Source organism: Colletotrichum spaethianum (genome assembly GCF_022836535.1).
Source record: "Colletotrichum spaethianum MAFF 239500 DNA, contig15, whole genome shotgun sequence".
Classification (NCBI taxonomy): Eukaryota; Fungi; Ascomycota; class Sordariomycetes; order Glomerellales; family Glomerellaceae; genus Colletotrichum; species Colletotrichum spaethianum.
The window spans coordinates 363524-383683 of NW_026054785.1; the positions used below are offsets into that span (position 1 = coordinate 363524).

The 20160-nt window shown below is 49.8% G+C and overlaps 4 protein-coding genes across 4 annotated transcripts; 2 read left to right on the forward strand and 2 right to left on the reverse strand.

The window, feature by feature from the left end:
- Window positions 1-1822: 1822 nt before the first annotated feature.
- Window positions 1823-3307, forward strand: ColSpa_06357 (glucan 1,4-alpha-maltohexaosidase; the record flags this gene model as incomplete). Its single annotated transcript, XM_049272569.1, has 1 exon — window positions 1823-3307. One exon carries the CDS (start codon window positions 1823-1825, stop codon window positions 3305-3307), a length of 1485 nt encoding a protein of 494 aa, XP_049128526.1.
- Window positions 3308-5127: 1820 nt separating this feature from the next.
- Window positions 5128-7477, forward strand: ColSpa_06358 (peptidase S41 family protein ustP; the record flags this gene model as incomplete). Its single annotated transcript, XM_049272570.1, has 2 exons — window positions 5128-5571; window positions 5633-7477. 2 exons carry the CDS (start codon window positions 5128-5130, stop codon window positions 7475-7477), a joined length of 2289 nt encoding a protein of 762 aa, XP_049128527.1.
- A 1662-nt stretch (window positions 7478-9139) lies between these two features.
- On the reverse strand, window positions 9140-10360 carry ColSpa_06359 (uncharacterized protein; the record flags this gene model as incomplete). The annotated part of the gene is made up of 1 exon (XM_049272571.1): window positions 9140-10360. The coding sequence occupies one exon, from the start codon at window positions 10358-10360 to the stop codon at window positions 9140-9142; it is 1221 nt and encodes a 406-aa protein (XP_049128528.1).
- Window positions 10361-12033: 1673 nt separating this feature from the next.
- On the reverse strand, window positions 12034-13650 carry ColSpa_06360 (acetylcholinesterase; the record flags this gene model as incomplete). Its single annotated transcript, XM_049272572.1, has 1 exon — window positions 12034-13650. One exon carries the CDS (start codon window positions 13648-13650, stop codon window positions 12034-12036), a length of 1617 nt encoding a protein of 538 aa, XP_049128529.1.
- Between the last annotated feature and the right edge of the window lie 6510 nt (window positions 13651-20160).

Genomic DNA, 20160 nt, shown 5'->3' on the forward strand with positions numbered 1-20160 from the left:
GCTCTAAGACACTGCGTTTATTTTGTATTCTTACACCGACGTCACCACCCAGTGTGTATTTCTAGAAACCAACAAAGGATCTCGACAGTCCTCAGGGAGTGGACTCTATAAGCGGGCGATGGAAACGACGTGTGTATTCTGGTTTCATCAGTCTCCTTCGCAAGGATGCCAGAATACTTTGACTACGATTTGCTAGGCGAGGTATTCGAGTCTGCCCCGACGTATTGCAGTTTATGGTCAGGTCCGGCGTAGCGAGAGGGACCTGTTCGGCGTAGGTAATCGATCGCGTTTTTCGACTGTTCATCAGTACTATGTTACCTACACGGTTTATAACGACGAGATCGTATTGCTCCCTGCAGAATCCCCGAGCTTATGGATCACGACTGATGTCTAAAACACGATAGTCTTGAAATCTTACGGTTATAACTCAAAATCATGCCTTGGCAGGAGGGAAGAATCCAGCTGACTTAATACCAGCTCCGCTAAAAATATTTAAAGCCATGAAAGCCTGATGGATAAGAAGGAACAAGCTAGAAAGGTAATCTAGGCTTGAGTAAAAAGCTCTGTATGCATATAATACCGTTGAACGTCCGATTGTGGCGACGACGACGAGTCTAATACATACCGAAGAGGCCAAATAGCCAGAAGCGAACAATTGCCACTTGTCGAATCACCAGTGCAGTCACAAGGATGGAATAATATACAACAATCAGCTTCGACTCAAGCCAAAGGCTCTTTGACCATTGTGATTTTGCCGCGGGCCTCGATAGCCAAGTTTGGCGTCCCCACAAGCACTGGGCTTCTCGATCCGAAAACCAACACTAGTTATCCTCCGAGACAGACCCTACTCGATGCAACCTCCGAACGCTTGCGGATACGTAAGGGACGCATTGAGACCATGACAAAGCGATAATATGAAAGCGAAGGTATTGTACGAGACTGTTGCATGAAGTGTGATTTAACAACTGAGTTGTTTCATCAGCAGCTCTCTGAATTTTCTGGCAATGGACCGGTAAATAGTGACAAAGATGCTGAGGGTTTTCCATATTGTGTGCATCCAGAGCCCAGTCATGCTCGACTAGACCCAAATAGATACCCCATGTGGATTGGCCATAAGGTGTGACAGGGATCAGCAACTCCATCAGGTACCAGATGTTGTCCTACCACAGGCGAATTCATTCGTTGAGGAAGATTCCTCTTGGAAGCGAACCGAAAAAGGAAAGCGCCCATTTGCGTGCTATGGCCACTCGTCAGGCCGAGTATGTATGACAGAATTGTGCAATTAGCGTCAAGGCCGAGAATGCAAAACGCGGAACATGAACGCACGACGACGTCACAAAGGCGTCCGATAAGCAACAGGGGTAAAATTTCCCAACCAGCTGTAATGGCTTTTCGCCATGTATAACGCAGATTTCCCTCATCTCTAGCGCCTTTGAAGCTGCAGCACGGCGGAAGCCAAACCTGCTCTGCCGCGCGCGCGCGCTCATGCAGGCACCGACATCCTGCTGTCTGAGTTTTGACGTATGACGGAATGTTTTTTTCACTGTCTTTCTTTACCGCATTACCATTGTCTTCGCCCATAGATTTGTCTCTTGTAAACGTTCTCAATTCCTGCTTCGTTCAAAAAAAAAAACCAGTCTTGCGAAACTTTTCGTGCAGCGCTACAAGAACAACAAAATATACACTCCAATAGACGGAAATAAACCAGGACAGCAGTCATTATGGGCGACAATGGTAAAGCAATATGTCTGTTTCACCTCGCGCAATCTGTTCTAATGATCTCCTAGACCACGGCCAGGAGCCCACCCGCGAAAATGACACCATGTTCCAAGCGTTTGAATGGAATGTCCCTGCCGACAAACAGCACTGGAAGCGTTTGACGTCAGCCATTCCCAAGTTGAAAGCTATCGGAGTCGACAACATTTGGCTCCCTCCTGGTTGCAAAGCGCAATCTGCGGATGGGAACGGTTACGACATCTATGACCTCTACGACCTTGGCGAATTCGACCAGAAGGGTGGCAAGTCCACGAAGTGGGGTCCTAAAGAGGAGCTTGTAGAACTTTGCAAAGTAGCCAAGGAGAACGGCGTTGGTGTCTACTGGGACGCCGTGTTGAATCACAAGGCTGGCGCAGATAAGACTGAGCGGTGCCGCGTTGTGGAGGTCGATGAGAACGATCGCAACAAAGAAGTTTCAGACCCGTACGAGATTGAAGGATGGTTGGGATTCGACTTTCCAGGCCGAGGAGACAAGTACTCGAGCTTAAAGTGGCACTGGGAGCATTTTGGCGGTACCGATTGGAACCAAGAGAACGAACGCAAGGCCATCTACAAGATCATGGGAGATAACAAAGAGTGGTCGCAATCGGTCGGCGACGAGCAAGGCAACGCGGATTATATGATGTTCGCCGATGTGGACTACTCACACCCGGAAGTCCGAGAAGATGTTAAGAACTGGGGTGTATGGATCACGAAGGAACTTGGGCTCAAGGGTTTCCGCCTTGATGCAGTTCAACACTTTAGCCAGACTTTTACCAATGAGTGGATCGACAACTTGCGCGACGAATGTGGGAAGGACATATTTGTTGTCGGGGAGTTCTGGACCGCAGAGACAGGGCCAATGATGGAGTGGTTGGAGACCATGGACCACAAGTTCTCGCTGTATGACGCGCCACTCGTCTACAACTTCAGTCAGATCAGCACCACCGAAGCCGGTGATCTGAGGAAGGTTTTCGACGGAAGTCTCGTCAAAGAAAAGCCCATCAACGCTGTCACGGTGGTCATGAACCACGATACGCAGCCGGGACAGACGATGGATACCAAGATTGAGGGTTTCTTCAAGCCGCTTGCGTACTCACTTATCCTGCTCCGCAAGGAAGGATACCCGTGTCCGTTTTACGGTGATCTTTATGGCCTGAACAAGGACTCCGAACCGCCTTCGTGTGGAGGAAAGCTCGCTGATCTTATGCTTGCTCGTAAGCTCTACGCTTACGGATCTCAGGAGGACTACTGGGATGACCCGAACTGCATCGGCTTCGTTAGGCGCGCAACATGGGACAAGCCGAATGGTCTTGCCTGTGTGATGAGCAACAAGGGTCCTGGCGAGATCCGCATGGCTGTGGGTCAAGAGCACAAAGGTGAACGTTGGACGGACCTGCTTGGTTGGGAAGAGGGCGAGGTCGTGATCGACGACGAAGGTTACGGACTCTTCAGATGCCCGGGTATTTCGGTATCTATATGGGTAAATAAGGAGGCCGAGGGACGCGAGAGGTTCCCAACAAACTTCGACTCTAACATTTATGGACATTGAACCAGAATGAATTGGGTCTAGACATATAATATATTCCCTTAATGTTGCAGAAGATGAAGTTGTTTAGTAATACGATTCGATGTTTCCCGCGGAAGATTGAACGCAACGACAAGATGCGAGAAAATATACGCAGCAAAATTGTTTAGGATCACATTATCGAATGGCCTGATTTGAATGCTCAAGCACTCGCAACAGCACCATAACTCAAATGATTTCCCAGAGCTAGAAGCCATCGAAGAGTTAGAAACTCTCATGCCCATCAAGCACTTGATATCCAAAGTTTGTTGCAAATCGGAGGATGGAATTGCTGCCAGGTTGCCGGTAGTGCTGTACAAAAAGTAATGGCTGAACTTAACGAAGCAGCGTGGCTGCCAATTCGAATCCTACCGGCTCCTGTAGGCAAAGCCACACCCAAAAAAGACACCCTACTGAGTGCATTTCAAGGCTGAAATGCATGGGAAAACCAGCCAATGCATCCTATCATCATAGCTAAGTACGGGTACAACTCTACTACATGTTTCGGGACATCTGGAGGCCGCCGTTCAGCGCGGTGCGCCTTTGATCAACGTATTCTGTAAATGGACGGCTTCTGAAAGCCATTGGACTCATGACATACTTTTCCGGATCGGGCTTTAGTACATCTGGCTTCGGTGCAAGTAGCACTTGAAACGTAATTATTAAGCTAGTCTAGACTAGGCAGACTGGGCAACAACATTCAACATTAAAGCATTCTTCCCAAAGGTCAATGGTGTCATTTTGGAGAACTCAAGAACGTCTTACATACCTCAGACCAGCTGTGAGAAAGAGGTGCTAGTTGAGTCATCTAAGTCGATCCTAATAAGATTCCTGACGTACCTGCTGTGGTCTTGTTGGAGCGTCGGCTGGTCACCAACACTTTTTGTGCCTTGTGACTAAGACTAACATGAACACAATGCTTTCTTTACATGTGCTAATGCCGGTATAACTTTTTCGGATGATCTTCTGACGTAAATTCCTCACTCCGTTTTTGCACGATCACATCAACACGTGTTAGCGTACGTGAGGCCATGGATGTCTTGCTTGCTCCCAACGCATGTAGAATAGGCATGTTCTTGTCACATCTACCAAGACGGCCAAGCTTGAAAGCTTGTGAAGTTGAAAGCCGTTTTCAGCACAACATTGCGAAAATTCGAGCAGATGGAGTGCGTTGAGGGAATGGTACCGAGGTCTTCGTGACCTCTAATGGCATGATAAATTTGAGACAACATGGTTCATAACCGAAAATAATAATTATCATTCACTTGGTTGTTAGATAAATCCTTCCGGTTCCATGCACCGCCAGCCGCAGATTCGATTAGCTCGCTGACACAAAACTCCTTCCATTAATAGCTATCGCCCATGACAAGCGATGGAAAAAACTAGGTTGAGGCTGTGATCAGCGCCATCTGTGCTGATGCCACTAGCGCTGACTTGACAAGCTCAGTCACTTTTTGAACTGCATCCACTCTCCCTCGCCGGCGTTCTCCTTCAGCCTCAGCAACTCTGTTTTAGGCCACTGGGGGTTTGTCACGGTTCCCCAAGTGCACTTGGTCGTTGAGGGCTTCTGGAATGGCGCCAAGGATCTAGCGCTAACCTCGTCTTATGTCTGCTCAGAACATTTACACCATCGTATAAGACCCTCCCGTCCTGACAGATTCTTGTCACAATGATCCATCCCTAGCAACTAGCAACAATTAGATGCGGAGAAACAATAGGTCTTTGACGACTACATAAGTTTGTTTTGTGTGCTTGACGTTGGACGGTACCAAGCCCTAACGCTGGAGATCACATCGCTTACACAGATGCGCTCGTCACTGTTGCGGGCGCTCGCCCTCACCGGCACGACCTCAGCTGCTGCTGTGACGTCAACACAAGCACAAGCTGGCATTACAACCACGGCAATTCAAGCAGCATCCACACCAAGAGATGCCTGTGGCATCGCGCAATCGGCCGCCGATTCGTTTCTCTCAGCAAGACCCAGCGCCACGTCCGTTCAGCTTCCTCCTACAGTGGCTTTTGATTGCCTGAACTTGGTCCCTGTTGACAAGCAGAAAGACTTGGATCTTCTCAACTACCTCGAACCATACATCATGTTCCAAAGCACCTTGGAGCCTCTCACCGACCCTCCCGAGGGATACTTACTCCCTGGTGTCGACGTCATCGGTGGAATTGGCCAAATCCGTGCTAAACTCATGAAGGATGCTTACATGAGTCAAGTGGAATTCTCCTTGGATCTTGCGCGAGTTGTAAGCTCCACCGCTATTCTTCCCAGTCTCGTCATTGGAATTCGACTGAACACAGCTACAGTTTGCCCAAGCATCCGACGGGCATTTTGATTACAATCCCGCACTTCTCAGTGTCTTCACCTTCCGCAGCTTGACCTCCCTGGTCTCCGTCTCCGATGATGGTCTGAGCGTACCAAGGGTTTATCTTTACAACGATTTCGCCAAGTCAGCTATCAACGACACAGACGTGTGGGACATCAAGAGCATCGACAACGTTCCCATCACAGAATGGCTTGAGGCACAATCGTTCCAAGTCAACAGCCAAGACCCAGACGCCAAGTACAACGCTCTGTTCAGAACCAACGCCGCCAGTGACTTCCAGGGCGGAGGAAATTATTTTGTTCTGCGGTACGCTGGAGAGGCTCCAGATACTCAAGTTATCAAGTTCACTAACGGCACTGAGTACACGGATAAGTTGGTTGCCATCGTCGACAAGGCTTTAGTACCCTTCATCGGTAGTCCCGAGTCTATTCACTCGAAGGTCGAGCTTCCGCCTACCACTACCAGTTCCGCGACTAGTGCTACATCGTCCGCCTCCCAATCTTCAACGACGGCGACACCTACCTCCACAAAGATTCCAGGTTACCCCTTGCCTGTCGTCAAGCACGCAAGTGATTGGATCTCCGGGTATTTCCTCAACGGCAGCAATTATGAGGACACTGCGGTCCTCGTCGTTCTCTCTTTTGCTCCATCAGACCTTGATAACGCAAACGGGACGTTCGAGATTGACGAGGCCAGACGGGTTGTTGACGAGTTTCTCGAGGAAGCCAGGGAGGCCGGCAAGACGAAGCTTGTAATTGATGTCCAGGCAAACGGTGGCGGATTTGTGGCTGCTGGCTTCCAGCTTTACAACCAGCTCTTTCCCAAGGCCACAGACGTCTGGGACGGAAACCGGCTCCGCGCCCATGAGGCGTTAAACGCCCTTGGGCTGACTGCCCAAGAAGTGTCCCCTAGGGTTCTTGCAGACTTTAACAAGGCCAATCTCAACGAAAGCCGTCAACCCTACGAGGAGTGGCAGGATCTTTTCGGTCCCGAGCTGATCGCAGGCCAGAACGTTACCAACCTCTTGCGCTACAGTCAAGATGCGTTCCCCTTCTCCCCGAGCACGGGAGACCAGGTTTTCGATCCGCAGAATATCGTGGTTGTAACCGACGGAAGCTGCGCATCAACCTGTGCAATCTTCACTGGACTCTTGATCCAAGAACAGGGCGTCCGCACTATTGCTCTGGGAGGCCGTCCCAGAGAGACTGCCATGCAGGCAGTTGGTGGAGTCAAAGGCGCAGAAGTACTCACGTTTGTCACTCTACAAGCGGTCATTAGGCAAACTGCCCGTGACGCAATCCGGGCCAACTATCTCGATTATTTGAGGGATGCTTTTGATGTTCTCCCAGACGTAGGAGAACCTCCTCTGCTACCTAGTCTTGCTAGATCTGGCGGCAAGTTCAACTACCGTAACGCTTATTCGCGTAAAAATGTCGACGGATACCCACAACAATTTATTTACGAGGCTGCAAATTGCCGTCTTTTCTATACCACTGAAATGATTATCGACCCGGTTGCCGCCTGGACACGTAGTGCCGATGTCGCTTGGAAAAATGCCAAATGCGTCAACGGATCAACTGTGAACTCTGACAACACAATCGGCAATGATCTCGTTCCGTATAATGCAAAGGTCATCGGTTCGAATCTAGAGTATGAGGGGCCTGGCAGTCTATTATACAAGGGCGACTACGAACCGCCATCACCATACGTTGGGCAACAAACCAGTAACAAACGATCAATCATTGACGCTCTTAGCCCTCCTGAAGACTTCGAGTACGAGTTCAACAAGTTCAAGATTGGAAGCTTGGACGAATTTCTTGGCTAGAATTTCTTGGACAGCTTTGAATCCGAATACAAGAATGAGATGGGCATCAGCCATGCGGCCCAGAAGCGATTATTGTAAATACCGGGAGCTAGTGGTCATGACTTCAAATAAATCATGGCCAAGATGTTTTGGACAAGATCTTGTCGAAATACAAGTGAACAGTCACTCCTCACACGTTGTTATTAGCTAGGCGCTTGTGAATAACCACAAAGTTCACAAAAACTAGCCCTAGGCCACTTTTGACGTTCATTGCGTAAAAGAATTGAGTGCAATAAAGAAATTCGTAAACCAAATCTCCGACAAGGAATATTGATAAAATAATGGTTCACCTAGTAAAGTTTTGCAAGACAAATCAATACTAGATCAGTTCAATCTGAGACTGGTGATTAAGCACCTACAATGCATGTTCAACAACGACTTGCTCGCTACTTTGACGATCAACCCAATTAATAATCTACGATCAAGATCAACAGATAATGCTTGGCATACGTTCACCTCAGATTTTTAACCTTTCACTAAGGCCAAGCTCAATGCCAGCGTTACTCCCTAGCGGCTCCAATCATTACCTACAGCATATCAACCGGGGACCATAAACTCCAAGGGACTCGGGAGCAACCAATACTGGGTGAGATGTTAAGCTACGTATGGTTTAAGCCAAGACAGTAGCCAACATCAACTCTGATCCTCACTTTGTAGGTTTCTAGAGGTGCCACCGACTTCAGACTGTAAATGACCAGTAATCTGAAGCGGTTTCTTGCTGGAGTCACTCTTTCAAACCTGCCACAATTCACTTGGGCCATGCTTTCAATTACACGCCCACACTAACAATGTTCCTATCTGTTTCGGACATTAGGCATCCGACAGAGATATTGACTTGTCATTAGCAGATTTAATAGTCGGCCCAATGCTGTCAGTTATGGTAGCTATGTCAGGCGAGTCTCAGTGTCGCAACAGTTTTTCTGGATGCTCTACCGATGTTTCAAGAAAACAGCATCCGAAACCTAAGACACAAGATTATGATTTGACCGAAGTCGAGCATCGGTTTAAATGCAAGGATGGTCTTTTTAATATATTATTTTTCCGGAAGGTCAAGTACTTTGGCGGTCATCGTCTAGCTAATTTCCACTCTACCCGGAAGCAGGACCCTCACGAGGTAAGTATTGCCTTACTCCGATCCCTCTTACCTACATTTGACCAACATTTGACCGACCATGTGTCTCGCAGCAAATCCTAATTCCAAACTTCAATGGAGTAGATCCGCAATTTGATGCCACTCTAACATACTATGAGTCTCTCCTCTCGGAGTGTGCTAGCACACTATTGGCAGCATTGAATCCCCTCTCTAACCATAAATTCCCCTGATTCCGGGAGCGTTGCCATCTGGCTGTTCAGCTGAACTCTTTTTCTGTGCACACGGCCCCGAGCAGCTTGGATCATCGAGGGCTATATTTGGGACGAACTGTTGTCAACTAATTTTGATCTGGTTCATGTAGTCATGTTTAGGTAGTGATGCATAAGGCAACATTATCAAACTTTCAAGATCCGCAAATGTGAGTTTCTTCAGGTTCATAATTATATGTGTTCTACGTTTCAACGCCTTGTTCGTTGAGTTATACATTTGGATCGATAAATCGCTCGTGCTCTAGGTATTTGTAGCAAGCCCTATGGCCATATCCCATAAACAAAGGGGTCAACGTATGGATAGTCAGCTTCCATGCCCATGATAATACTATACTCATCTCGCAACAAGTCTGATCCCTCATTCCCATAAGCTGTGTACTTGCTAAGCTCGTGTCTTCGTAACGCTATTGTCCAGGGAAAACTTGAGTGCGCGACGCCCATGAACGCGCTCGCCTTAAACATTACCATGAAGTCTACCAGGCCCTGCTGGTCAAACGTAAGGCCATCGAGCTGCTCTCTGTCAGGCCCTTGGAGCAGATCATGCTTAGTGACCACCGTCACGTTCCTCTTCTCGGATTCTGACCCAGCTGCGAGGCGCTCATGCAGTCTTTCGGCGAATATGTCGACCACGGTTTGGTTTCCTGACGCGACGTAGACAACGTTAAGACCCGTGCGCTCCAGATTCTTGAATTGCTCCTCAAACTGATCTTCCATCCGCGAAAAGCGCCATTCGTCCGGTGTCCAAGCGGATGTCGCATCCTCTTCGAGTCGCAGGTGGGCGCCATAAAAAGCGTTTGGATTGATAGCTACCGTCGGATCGATAGGCAATGCGAACCTCTCTTTTAGCTTGAAAAGAATCTTGGCTGCCAGAGCTCGGGTTTCGTGTCGGAAAGACAGGATTTTGCCGAATTCGTGCACGAAAGCGTCGCCATCGTCGCGAACGGGATATTCGAGGAAAGACTGCTCGATCTTGACGTGCACCGGTGCATCCGGTTGAATGCGGTCCCTGACGGACATTTGGTCTAGCCAATTGTCGAAGAATTGCCGCCATTTTCGAGGGTACTTCAATCCCTCCCTAGGGTGGTCTGGCTCGAACTGGTCGCCTATCAAACTCAAAGGCTCCCCTATTCGACGGTCGTAAAATGGGAAGTCTTCTGCGCGTTCGTATATCCGCATCCCAGGGCATCCATTTGTCAAATGGGTAACGAATGCCTCATGATCCAATAGGTAATCGAGAGGAACCTCTGTGGTAGTTTCGATGTCGGTAATATCTTTCGCGTTTCGCAGTGCCATTGAAGGGACAACAACCGCGCCTCCGCCGTTGATCGCGTACCGGACGCATTTCAAGATCTGGTTGCGCACCATTCCAATGCCACCATGCTGTCCTTCGCAGCTGAACAGCAGGCCGGGGCGGAAACGAGTACGAGAGCAAATCTGTCGAATAGGCTCATAGTCGATTGGGGCGGGGTATTCGACATCCATGGCCTGTCGGATGAATGTGGTCTCAGCATCTTGCTGGCCTAGCGCCTCGTCGAATAATGATGAGACTGCGTCCGATAATACTTCGTGAACGCCCAAAAGACGAAGACTCCAGACGAAGATGAGGAGTACAGCGAATAAAAAGCACACCAGGGGACGGTTTTGACAAAGCATTGCCGCTGGTTACAATCAAGTGACAGCGATAATAAAAAACAGGTACGGAAGCGATCGAAAACAGGTACTGAAGCGACGGAAAGCCAAGAAATGCCAAGAGAGCCAAGAGATGAATTCAGATGAGATTTCTTTTCCAGAAATCCCACAAAAGCCGGGTGGCCAGAAGATCCCCCAATGTTGTGTGGGGAGACTGGAGCATCCGGGGCCTTGCCGATTGAGGTTTCAGTCTTGTTTCGAGCCACTGTTAGACTGTAGTACCGATATTTGGTCTACACCAAGGCGATTTGGTATTTGTCTGCATACCTCCACTTTTCAGAGCTTCACCACACAGCCACATCAGGCCCCATACTTTCAAAAGTACTACTCCACAGAGGTACATCTTCTTCTGCTGGCGACTTAGTAGCCCCTACGCGTCTACGCATGCCTACGCGTGTAATATTTTCGTTATTGACGGGTTCCCTAGAGTTGTAAATACCCTTGTATTTAGCTTCAAGGATTGAGATTCTTATATATGTGCTGGCATACAACAGCACGTAGCTAATAGACTAGCTAAAGGACAGAACAGAAGTAAGACAAAGGCGGTAGGACAAGAAAAAGGGTTTTTTGGGTAGGATCTACCTACGCATGTGCTGAGCAAGACAAATCCAATGCTGCAGAGGACAAACTGATTAATAAACTAGAAGTCACGTAGGCCACTGTGGGACTGTTTCTTTTCTGTTGGCTAATTAATCAAAACAGCTTCTCGTCCGTTGTTGGTGTTCCTTATGTACCTCTGCGGGATAGTACTTTCAGTGGGAAAGGCCTGATGTGGCTGATGTGTCTTTGTGGCGAAGCTGCCAAAAGTGGTTAGATGCGGCTGCCCGCATTCCTCTTCACTCCCGAAGTTATTGTCAATGAACGCCGCCTGGCGCTTACGCCGCGAGAATAAATGTGAAAATATCTTGTATCATGAGGAAATAGGCTTGTATCGTCTGACCATCATGCACGGAAAAAGGTTATTAGCTGTCAGACCTATGTGGATAGCTTAACTTGACTGCTCACAACCCAATCCGCTCGCCTCGGTGCCCTCGCATCTTCGCGTCTCGGATCGTCGCCACGAGTCATTCTCCCCGTGTCGTGTCACAAAAGACTAACTCTTTCAGCATTTCCTTGAGGTCACCTGGAGCCGACCAGCTCAGCTTGAGTTCCAGTTATTCTAGTCTCCAAACCCATGCTACAGGTTACGAGAAGATAATGCAGGGCCTTGCTGATACGCTCCTTCGCGACTTGAACGCACTCAAAGACGGACTTGTGACTATCGCCTAGATACTCTTAGTACCCTCTACTAGTAAAGACCACCCAGCACCTTTTTCTATTAGATAGATCACCATATCCTCTGAAGACGCGATCTATCAGAATCAGTCTCTTGCCTCAGCTTCTGTTAACAGAAACCCCTAGTGTCGGTTCGCTGACCGTAACAACTGCTGGATGATTCCAAAAACTGAATCTTCTGGGGTACAGGTCTACGGGAATGGATCGTACTCTCCAACCCCATTACACACCCCATCTATCTCCACCCCATCGATCCGCTGCACCGCTTTCCCGCCTGCTCCAAAACGAAGTACATCCCCTCCATTTGCCTCACTAACAACCTGTGGCTTCCATCCAAATTTCTGCTGCGGGCCCTGATACGGATCCTCCGCAAACGCCATGATATGATCCTGCATCGCCTTGCTAACCTCGACCTGGAATTCCGTCGTTGGCGCTACATGATCCAACAGCCCGTACGTTCCAAATACCAAAGGCGTCTCGCTGTTATGGTATGCGCCCAGCCAACTGTACACATTCAAATTGGGAAATTCGCCTGCGTATTGAAACCGGAAAACGGGAGCTTCCAACGTGCTTAGCTGGTTGCGAGCGACGGTGGCGTTGAGGCCTGCGCACACCCATACGATGTCTAGATCCGTGACCTCCGGCTGCCATGGGCCTTCGGTCAGGTTCTCTTTTGGCCATGGGACCAGCGAGGAGAACTCGTTGGCTGTCAAGGAGATGAGGGTCGGGCGGTGCGCGATTTTGCCCGCCGCGGCGCGCGCGTTGTAGTCACGGAAGACGATACGATCATCGGGGACAACGCTGAAGAATAGAGCGGGTGTCTCTTCTCGGTCGCCGTACTGTCCGAGAAAGTTCGTGATCTGTGCAAAGGATACTCGGCGCATGCAGTCGAGTTCTGCCGTGCCATTGAAGTCCTCGCAGTTGGCGCCGCAGGGAGACTCGCAGCCTACGTGCTGCGCTACGAAGCTAAAGCTGAAGTACGTTGGATCCTCATCAATCCCGGAAGGTACGACTCCCGACTCCAGATAATAGGATTGGGCAATTGGGTCGTCATGGTAAGCATAGGCGTGCATGTCCGCGCTGACGGAGCCCGCAGACCGGCCCCAGTGCATAATGCGAGATGGGTCGCCACCAAAGGCTGCGACATTGTCGCGAACCCATTCGAGAGCAGCTCGCTGGTCGAGAATGCCAAGGTTTTGCTCTCCATCAGCCAACCCGCGCGCATTAGGAAAGCCGAAGATGCTGACGCGGTAGTTGATGGTGACGATGATTGCCGATTGCGACCGCTCGACCCACGATGTTGGAATTTGCCAAGGAAGATTAATGCCGCCCATCACGAAACCACCGCCTGTCATGAAAAAGAGGACTGGGAACCCCCCTTTAGGAGGCGGAGTCGTAGGCGTCCAGATCGCCAGGTAAAGGCAGTCTTCGGATGTCGCTTCGCCTACCAGACCCGACGAGTCGTTCTGGCCGCCATTGTAAATCAGATTACCCTTGGTCAGAGGTGTGTTCCAGAGAGATTCGACTGCCGTCACGAACTGGGGGCATGAAGGCGGGAACTTTGTCGCATATTGATGCTTGTGCGAGGGCGGAAGCTTCTCAGGAGGCAGCCAGCGACGCGACCCGACAGGAGGCTCTGCGAAAGGAATGGAGCGCCATTGCCGAGTATTGGGGAATTCCGGATCGATCACTCCTGTAAAGGTGCCAGTTGAGATTTGCACAGTGAGGCTGTCGGAGTGCGAAACGTTGCTGGCTGCTGAGCGAACGCTAGCCACCGATGCGAGGAGCGGCAAGATGGCGAGCTTCATATTGATGTAGGGCAGCTTACTGACTTCAAAGTATCTGGAGCAGAGCACTTGAGGTATAAATACATCATTCCCTTATCAGTCCTTGGCTTTAGTTACCCCGCTCCGTTCCCGTAATCCTGACCTCTTTCTAGAAGGTGGCATTGCAAAACCATGTGGTCAGCAATCCTTTGAAGAAAGAGGCAACTCTAGCGAGTATCTGAAGGATACCGAACCTTTGGTGTTAGCACTGGACTTGAAATGAAGTTGCCGGCCGGGTTGGTGCTTTCCTAGCTCTCTTCCCAGTTTGTCTTATATACATGTTATGATAACGATGAATCGGTATTCTAGTCTGTATATCCCTTTAACGATATGCTTACATGCCGTGAACAGGTCAGACAGTACTATGCTGTAAACGTGAACGTCTGAGCTGCGAGTCTTGGTAGGTGATAACCACCTATAGGATCAATTTTGTGCAAGAAGATAGCATAGGTGGGCAATCTGCATAACCTTTGTGTAATTATACCTTGAGACATTTTCGACTCTCTCCAAGGTAAGTTTGCACTATCTAGCATAGCCATAGCTGCTCGTTTATATAATAAAGTTTTCCCTCTCACTGAGTCTTTCTCTCTTCCTTCCAAATCTCCTTAGCGTGCGAGGACAGACAAAAAGTAGCGGATAGCCCTAATCGGTAAAATTCACTAAGATGCGTAAATGAAAGACTAAATAGAAAGAATGCTCTAATATTGTTTCGAATGAGGCGCCGCAAACTGTCAAGAACCTCTTGACTTCTCCATGTGCTTTCTTGGTTCGGTGCCTGAACAAATAGCACCGTGATGAAGCTTGACGCAACGACAAAACTCAGTTATGACCCTATGACAATGTTAGCGTTAAAAGTTGCTTCGTTACTCAATCGCCCAGATGAGTCCCCAAACTCTCCAAACTGTCTGGATAAAAGCTTTGAAACAAATGCAAGAAGACATTTAGCTTAAGTCAAGACGTATTGGTGAAGCCCCATGAGGGTAGCTTCTTGCCCAACGCCATTGTCTCCGAAGTCCAAAGTAATATCACCGAGTTCCGCAAAGTCCTAGTTCAATTCTTCGAACGAAAAAAGAGGGGGTTCCCTGCTGGTTGCTCTTCCTAGTCTACATTGATGATGGGAGGCGGCAGTCGAGGCTGTACGGTAGGGCGCCAGACCGCCCGCCAGACATAGGTAACAAGGGTCAAATAAGCGAACTGTATGGAAGTCGGGCTGTTATCTAAGGCCAGTTTATGGCATCAGACTCTCCTAAAATAGTTCTTAGGATTAGAAGATTAGACCGCCACGTACTGGGAGCATCAAGTGCCAGCTTCTGGGATGACCTTCGAGAACTGCGAAGGCTAGTATTCAAATGATTCTATACTCGAACCCACAAGACTGTCAACTCACTGTACGCTCTGCTGTACGGAGTCCGCAATCAATGCCAAGCTAGCCATTCCCATGAACGGTATTTGTGTCTCAGCCTCTGCATGGTTGCAAAATCAGACGAGAGTAGTTCGCTGGCATCCCATTCTCTGTGATGAATATATGGTGGTCGACCACTCGGTAGCGACAGAAACTTTTCTTCAATATAGACCGCCCACCATAGTCTCCGACTGACTCTCTTTTCATGAGCAGGTATTCCCATCATCTTGCATTCTATATACAGCCCGAGGTTATGGGCCAAACCAACCATGGTTCCCATGAAGGGGCAAACATCCCCAGTATCTGATACGGCGTACCGCATTTCATTGTCCTTGGTTTTGTGTAGATACAGAAGCATGGCTAGGAGAACTGAAAGATGTGAATTGTGTAGATTTCGAAGAAATGAGCTTTGTGCGATGTTCCAAATTTCGCTGGAAGTCACTTCATCGTGCATGAGGGGTGCTGCCGGTCGCTCATTAGTCGATGTGAAAGGTAAGGCTGAGGGGTAGATTGCAATTAGAAGATGAGTAGGCATAGAGTATATGGTCGCAACGTCTGTAATTCGTTCATTTGAATTTGATCCCAGACTTGCTCGGGATATAATTTGTTGGGGGTGCGTTCGCTACCAGGGTTGGATCAATGGCTTTGTCCTTCAGCTTGCAAAGAGTCGGATCACTTCATAGGATCATGTCATCAAACATTACGTCGCAAAAGAAGATCAGTCAAACAGCGCCTTTTCCGTAACTTTCAAGTACAACTGACAAGGAATAACCTGATATTAGTATTCTTCACGCATTAATTCCAACCCAACTGGAAGCCTAGGGTTCCATAGCAGGGTCAATCTAGACGCTCTCCAGATATCGGCGGCATGTGGCGCGTTAATAATTTGGGAGACTGACACGCTCGGGTGTCTAAATGTTTCAGGCCGTATTGATGTTGGAATGTTAGAGCGGCATTACTGTCGCATTTTGGCAGCCCAGAGAAAAAATCTCAATAAAATGTGGGTAGGTTACGGCAATGTTTCCAGGGCAAAAGGATTAGAAACCTCATCATGACTCGGATCGCTCATGTATGAATGAGTAGTTAGGGCAGAATAATAGGTAGTTGGTTCATCGGTATGCCTATTGGCCAAATCATCATCATAGGGGCAGTAAGTTGAGATAGCCTATAGTTAGGTTGGTCGTAGCAAGGTCAGGGAAAGTCCGACTGTGGTTAGTCTAGTCACGTTTAGATTATGCTCTCACAATCTCCCGACGAGGCCGACTTCTGCATGGAAGCTAGAATTCTCGTCAAAAAGCTTGGCACTTTGGCTTAATCCAGTGTCTAGATCCATGGTTGAGCCAGCCCAAGGAATTGATGACAACCCGCCTGCGAGTCAAATGATGATCGAGCAATATCGAGCAATATATGTTGTAACATCGCGAACACCCTGGTTTCTTCTGTACCACTGGGCCTTGACAATAGGCTAAATTCAGCGTTGTGTAGTCCAGGCTATACCCATGTCGGTTTGGTTTGCCATTGTTCCAGATGGCGTCTCTGACTCGCCGACTCTATCGTTCAATTGATCCATTCAAGACGAAAGGCACAGCTTGCTAGCGTTATAATGGCAACTTGAGAGCTTTAGGCTACTCGAACTGGTCAAATGCAGTAGGAGTACCGTGATAAAATTTTTTTGGTAAAATAGAACAACGAAGCCCCTCCTATGTGAAGCAAACACATTACCCGTTGTGGATCGACTTTGAGCAACTTGGCAATTTGGCTCGGGACACTTGGGCCGAAACCCACTAAGCACGGTTCCATCAACATAGGAGGCGGTCGCATCCGTGAACTCCAATTAATAAACGCAAACGGATTCCCCCAATTGAGTAGGTCGCAATCCAGCTTATGAGGGGTAATTTTGGACCAAAGCATGGGGAACGACCACCTGAGGCTGGTAGAGGTCTCGAATACAGTAGCCTCACACTCTCCGTTGAAGGATCAGCATTGCAGCAAGTTAGTTCCGGCTCTTGAGTCCGACAGCCTGGTAAAAGAAGGTAAGGTCGATCTGACAGGCCTTTTCAGACCAAGAGAACCATATCCTTATGTTGGGCGGAGTGCATGAGACTAGAGGTAACTGCAAGCGGCTATGTCGATTTCTCGCAGTCTGACAGTTGCTCGTGCATCCATCGCGCGTGACTAATCAGCCCACTGTCTTCTATGTCTACTAAAGGATCGTAGCGATTGCCTCAACATTACAAGTGTGTCCACGTTATCCACTGCGACCGCCCCCCCCTTCGGCCAGTTCATCCGAAAATTTCACAAAGGCCGGACCTGGTTGGACCCAGACGTGCTGATTCCCCCATTGGGGTATGTATGCCGCGGACGAATAGGAGCACCGTGGCGCCCAAATCACCCGAAAGTGTGTTCCTTTTTTTGTGATCCCCCCTCTCGCTGCAGGTGGGCGCTTCACGTTAAGTAAAACAACGTTCAAATTACATTGCACGTCATAGGGAGGGAAACAGGTGCAAGCGCTGCAAGTGCCTGCAAGAGCGGTCATGTCATCACTTTGGGAGCTCTACCAATGACATTGTTCTTATTTGAAACAACGCGTTAGCTCACACAGTTGGCGCGCTTGGCTTAAGATAGCAGACAAGTTTACTTCAAACATTCTAGCGGGTCCAAGGATGCACTTCCCGGGGTCAGTGGGTCTGCCGTAGACCGAGACCAACACGGAAAGATCACTCGAACCCCGTCTGACGCCACCGACCCCGGCTTCTCGACATGCGGCCCTTGGACAGCAAGAGATTAAGGAAACCTGCCTGAGTGGGGGTCTGCCTCGTCTTGGACCATCGTGCAAGAAAGGGAGGAAGGACGAAAGGCCCGCTTCGTTGGAAAGGGCAAGGGAGATATAATATTGATACCAGCCAGAGAGCCTCAGCACTCTTCCTTTTAGAGACTCATTCATTCTCTCTCTTTGAACGCTGAGCTGCACTTTGGTTTGCATTTCTTCTTTACCTAGTCACCGCTAGTACGGTACTGTCATTCATTTCTCACCTTGTGGACCCTAGAGGTTACGTTCATTCACTTCTTACGTGTTTGTTCCCTTTTTTGAACAGACTACGAGCCAATCTTTCCATTACAAAATTAGAAGAAACTTGAAGCGATCGCCACAATGCGCTCGACACTCTCAGGAGCGGCAGCCCTTCTCGGGCTTGCTGGATCAGCGGCCGCCCAGTTGCGGTCCACGGCTTACACCGACCCTCAGACCGGAATCGACTTCCAGCGCTACAAGCCCGATTCCTACCCCTACAGCTTCGGTATCGCAGTCCCAGAGACCGTCGGCACTGACTTCATTGGTCAGATGGTAGTACCCATCTCGGCGAAGGGTAACTGGGGTGCCGTCTCGTTGAAGGGAGGCATGTTGAACAGTCTGCTTTTCGTGGCCTGGGCCGATGGCGAGGACATTAAGACAACCTTCCGTATCGGTAGCGCCTACGCCAACCCCGATGTCTATACCGAGACCGAAGTCAGCGCGGTTCCCATCGCCAACGGTACTTTCGTCAACAGTACTCACTTTTCCTACACCTTCCTTTGCGAGAACTGCATCAACGACAAGACGAGCCTGACTGGCGAGTCTCCCATCTTGGGCTGGGCTTTCTCCGACACCAGCCCTTCCCCTGCCTCTGATCCTGCTGCCGCCCTCAACTATCACTCTGCTGGTTTCGGTCAATTTGGTCTTGACATTGCTGAAGCCAAGTCGGCCAAGTTTGATACATGGTCCAAGTTCGCCAAGGCCGTTGAGGCTGCCCCGGTCCCCGGCAACGGCACGACTACTCCCGTCCCTGGCAACAGCACCCTCCCTGTTCCTATCACCTCCAACACCACCTACGACGTCATTGTCGTTGGTGGCGGGCCTGCCGGTATCATCGCTGCTGAGCGTCTCGCCGAGAAGGGGGTCAGCGTTCTCCTTATCGAGCGTGGCCCTGCCAACACCGTTGCCCTTGGCTCCGACATGGCTCTGCCCTGGAACGATACTCTTACTCCCTACGACATCCCTGCCCTCGGTAGCTCCCTGACCAGCTTGTCTGGCACCTCATTCTGCAGTGACACTGCCTCCACCGCCGGGTGTCTCTTGGGAGGATCCAGCTCTATCAACGGACTGAACTTCATCCACCCCCCTGAGCACGACTGGCAGCGCTGGCCCGCGGGTTGGAACTGGAAGGACGTCTCCGAGGCCGCCTCTCGCCTCTACGAGCGTAACCCAGGTACTACGGAACCTTCTAATGACGGCAAGTACTACGATGATCTCACATACAAAGTCCTGTCTGGCCTTCTGAGCGCCAAGGGCTGGTCCGAGGTTGACTCCATCGAGTCTCCCAACAAAAAGGAGGCTGTCTTCTCTCGCCCTTCGTGGTCCATCAAGAACCACCTCCGTGCTGGCCCTGCTCGCACTTACATGCCCTTCGCCCAGCAGCTGCCCAACTTCACCCTCAAGCTGGAGACTAAGGTCATCCAAGTCATCCGCACTGGCAGCAAGATCACTGGTGTCCTCACCCAGGCCGCTGACGGCAGCACCCAAATTATCAAGATCAACCAAGGCGGCAAGGTTGTTCTTGCCGCTGGTGCCATGTCTTCCCCCGTCTCCTTTGGAACTCTGGTATCGGCCGCTCTGATGCTCTGGAGATTGTCAAGTCTGGTGCTGTCAGCACTGGTGTCACCCTTCCTGACGAGGCTGATTGGATCGACCTCCCTGTTGGTCACCACCTCCAGGACCACGCCCAGGTCGCGCTACAGTTCAACTCCAAGACCAACTTCACTGCTTACGGGTTCACCGCCATCGCCTCTAGCCCTGTCAAGTCTGATTTGGAGCTCTACGAGCAGGGTTCCGGTCCCATCACCCAGGCCGCGCAGCGTATGCACCTCTGGACTAGCGCCGAGGGTGCTGATGGGCGCACTCGCTACCTTCAGGGTACGGCCAGCGCCATGGCTAGCGGTGTCATTACCGTCAAGGCTTTCTTGACCCACGGCACGTCCACCCTCGGTGAGCTTGGCATCACTGCCTCTGGCAACACCGTACTCAATACCAAGCCTTGGTTGGTTGACGCTGCGGA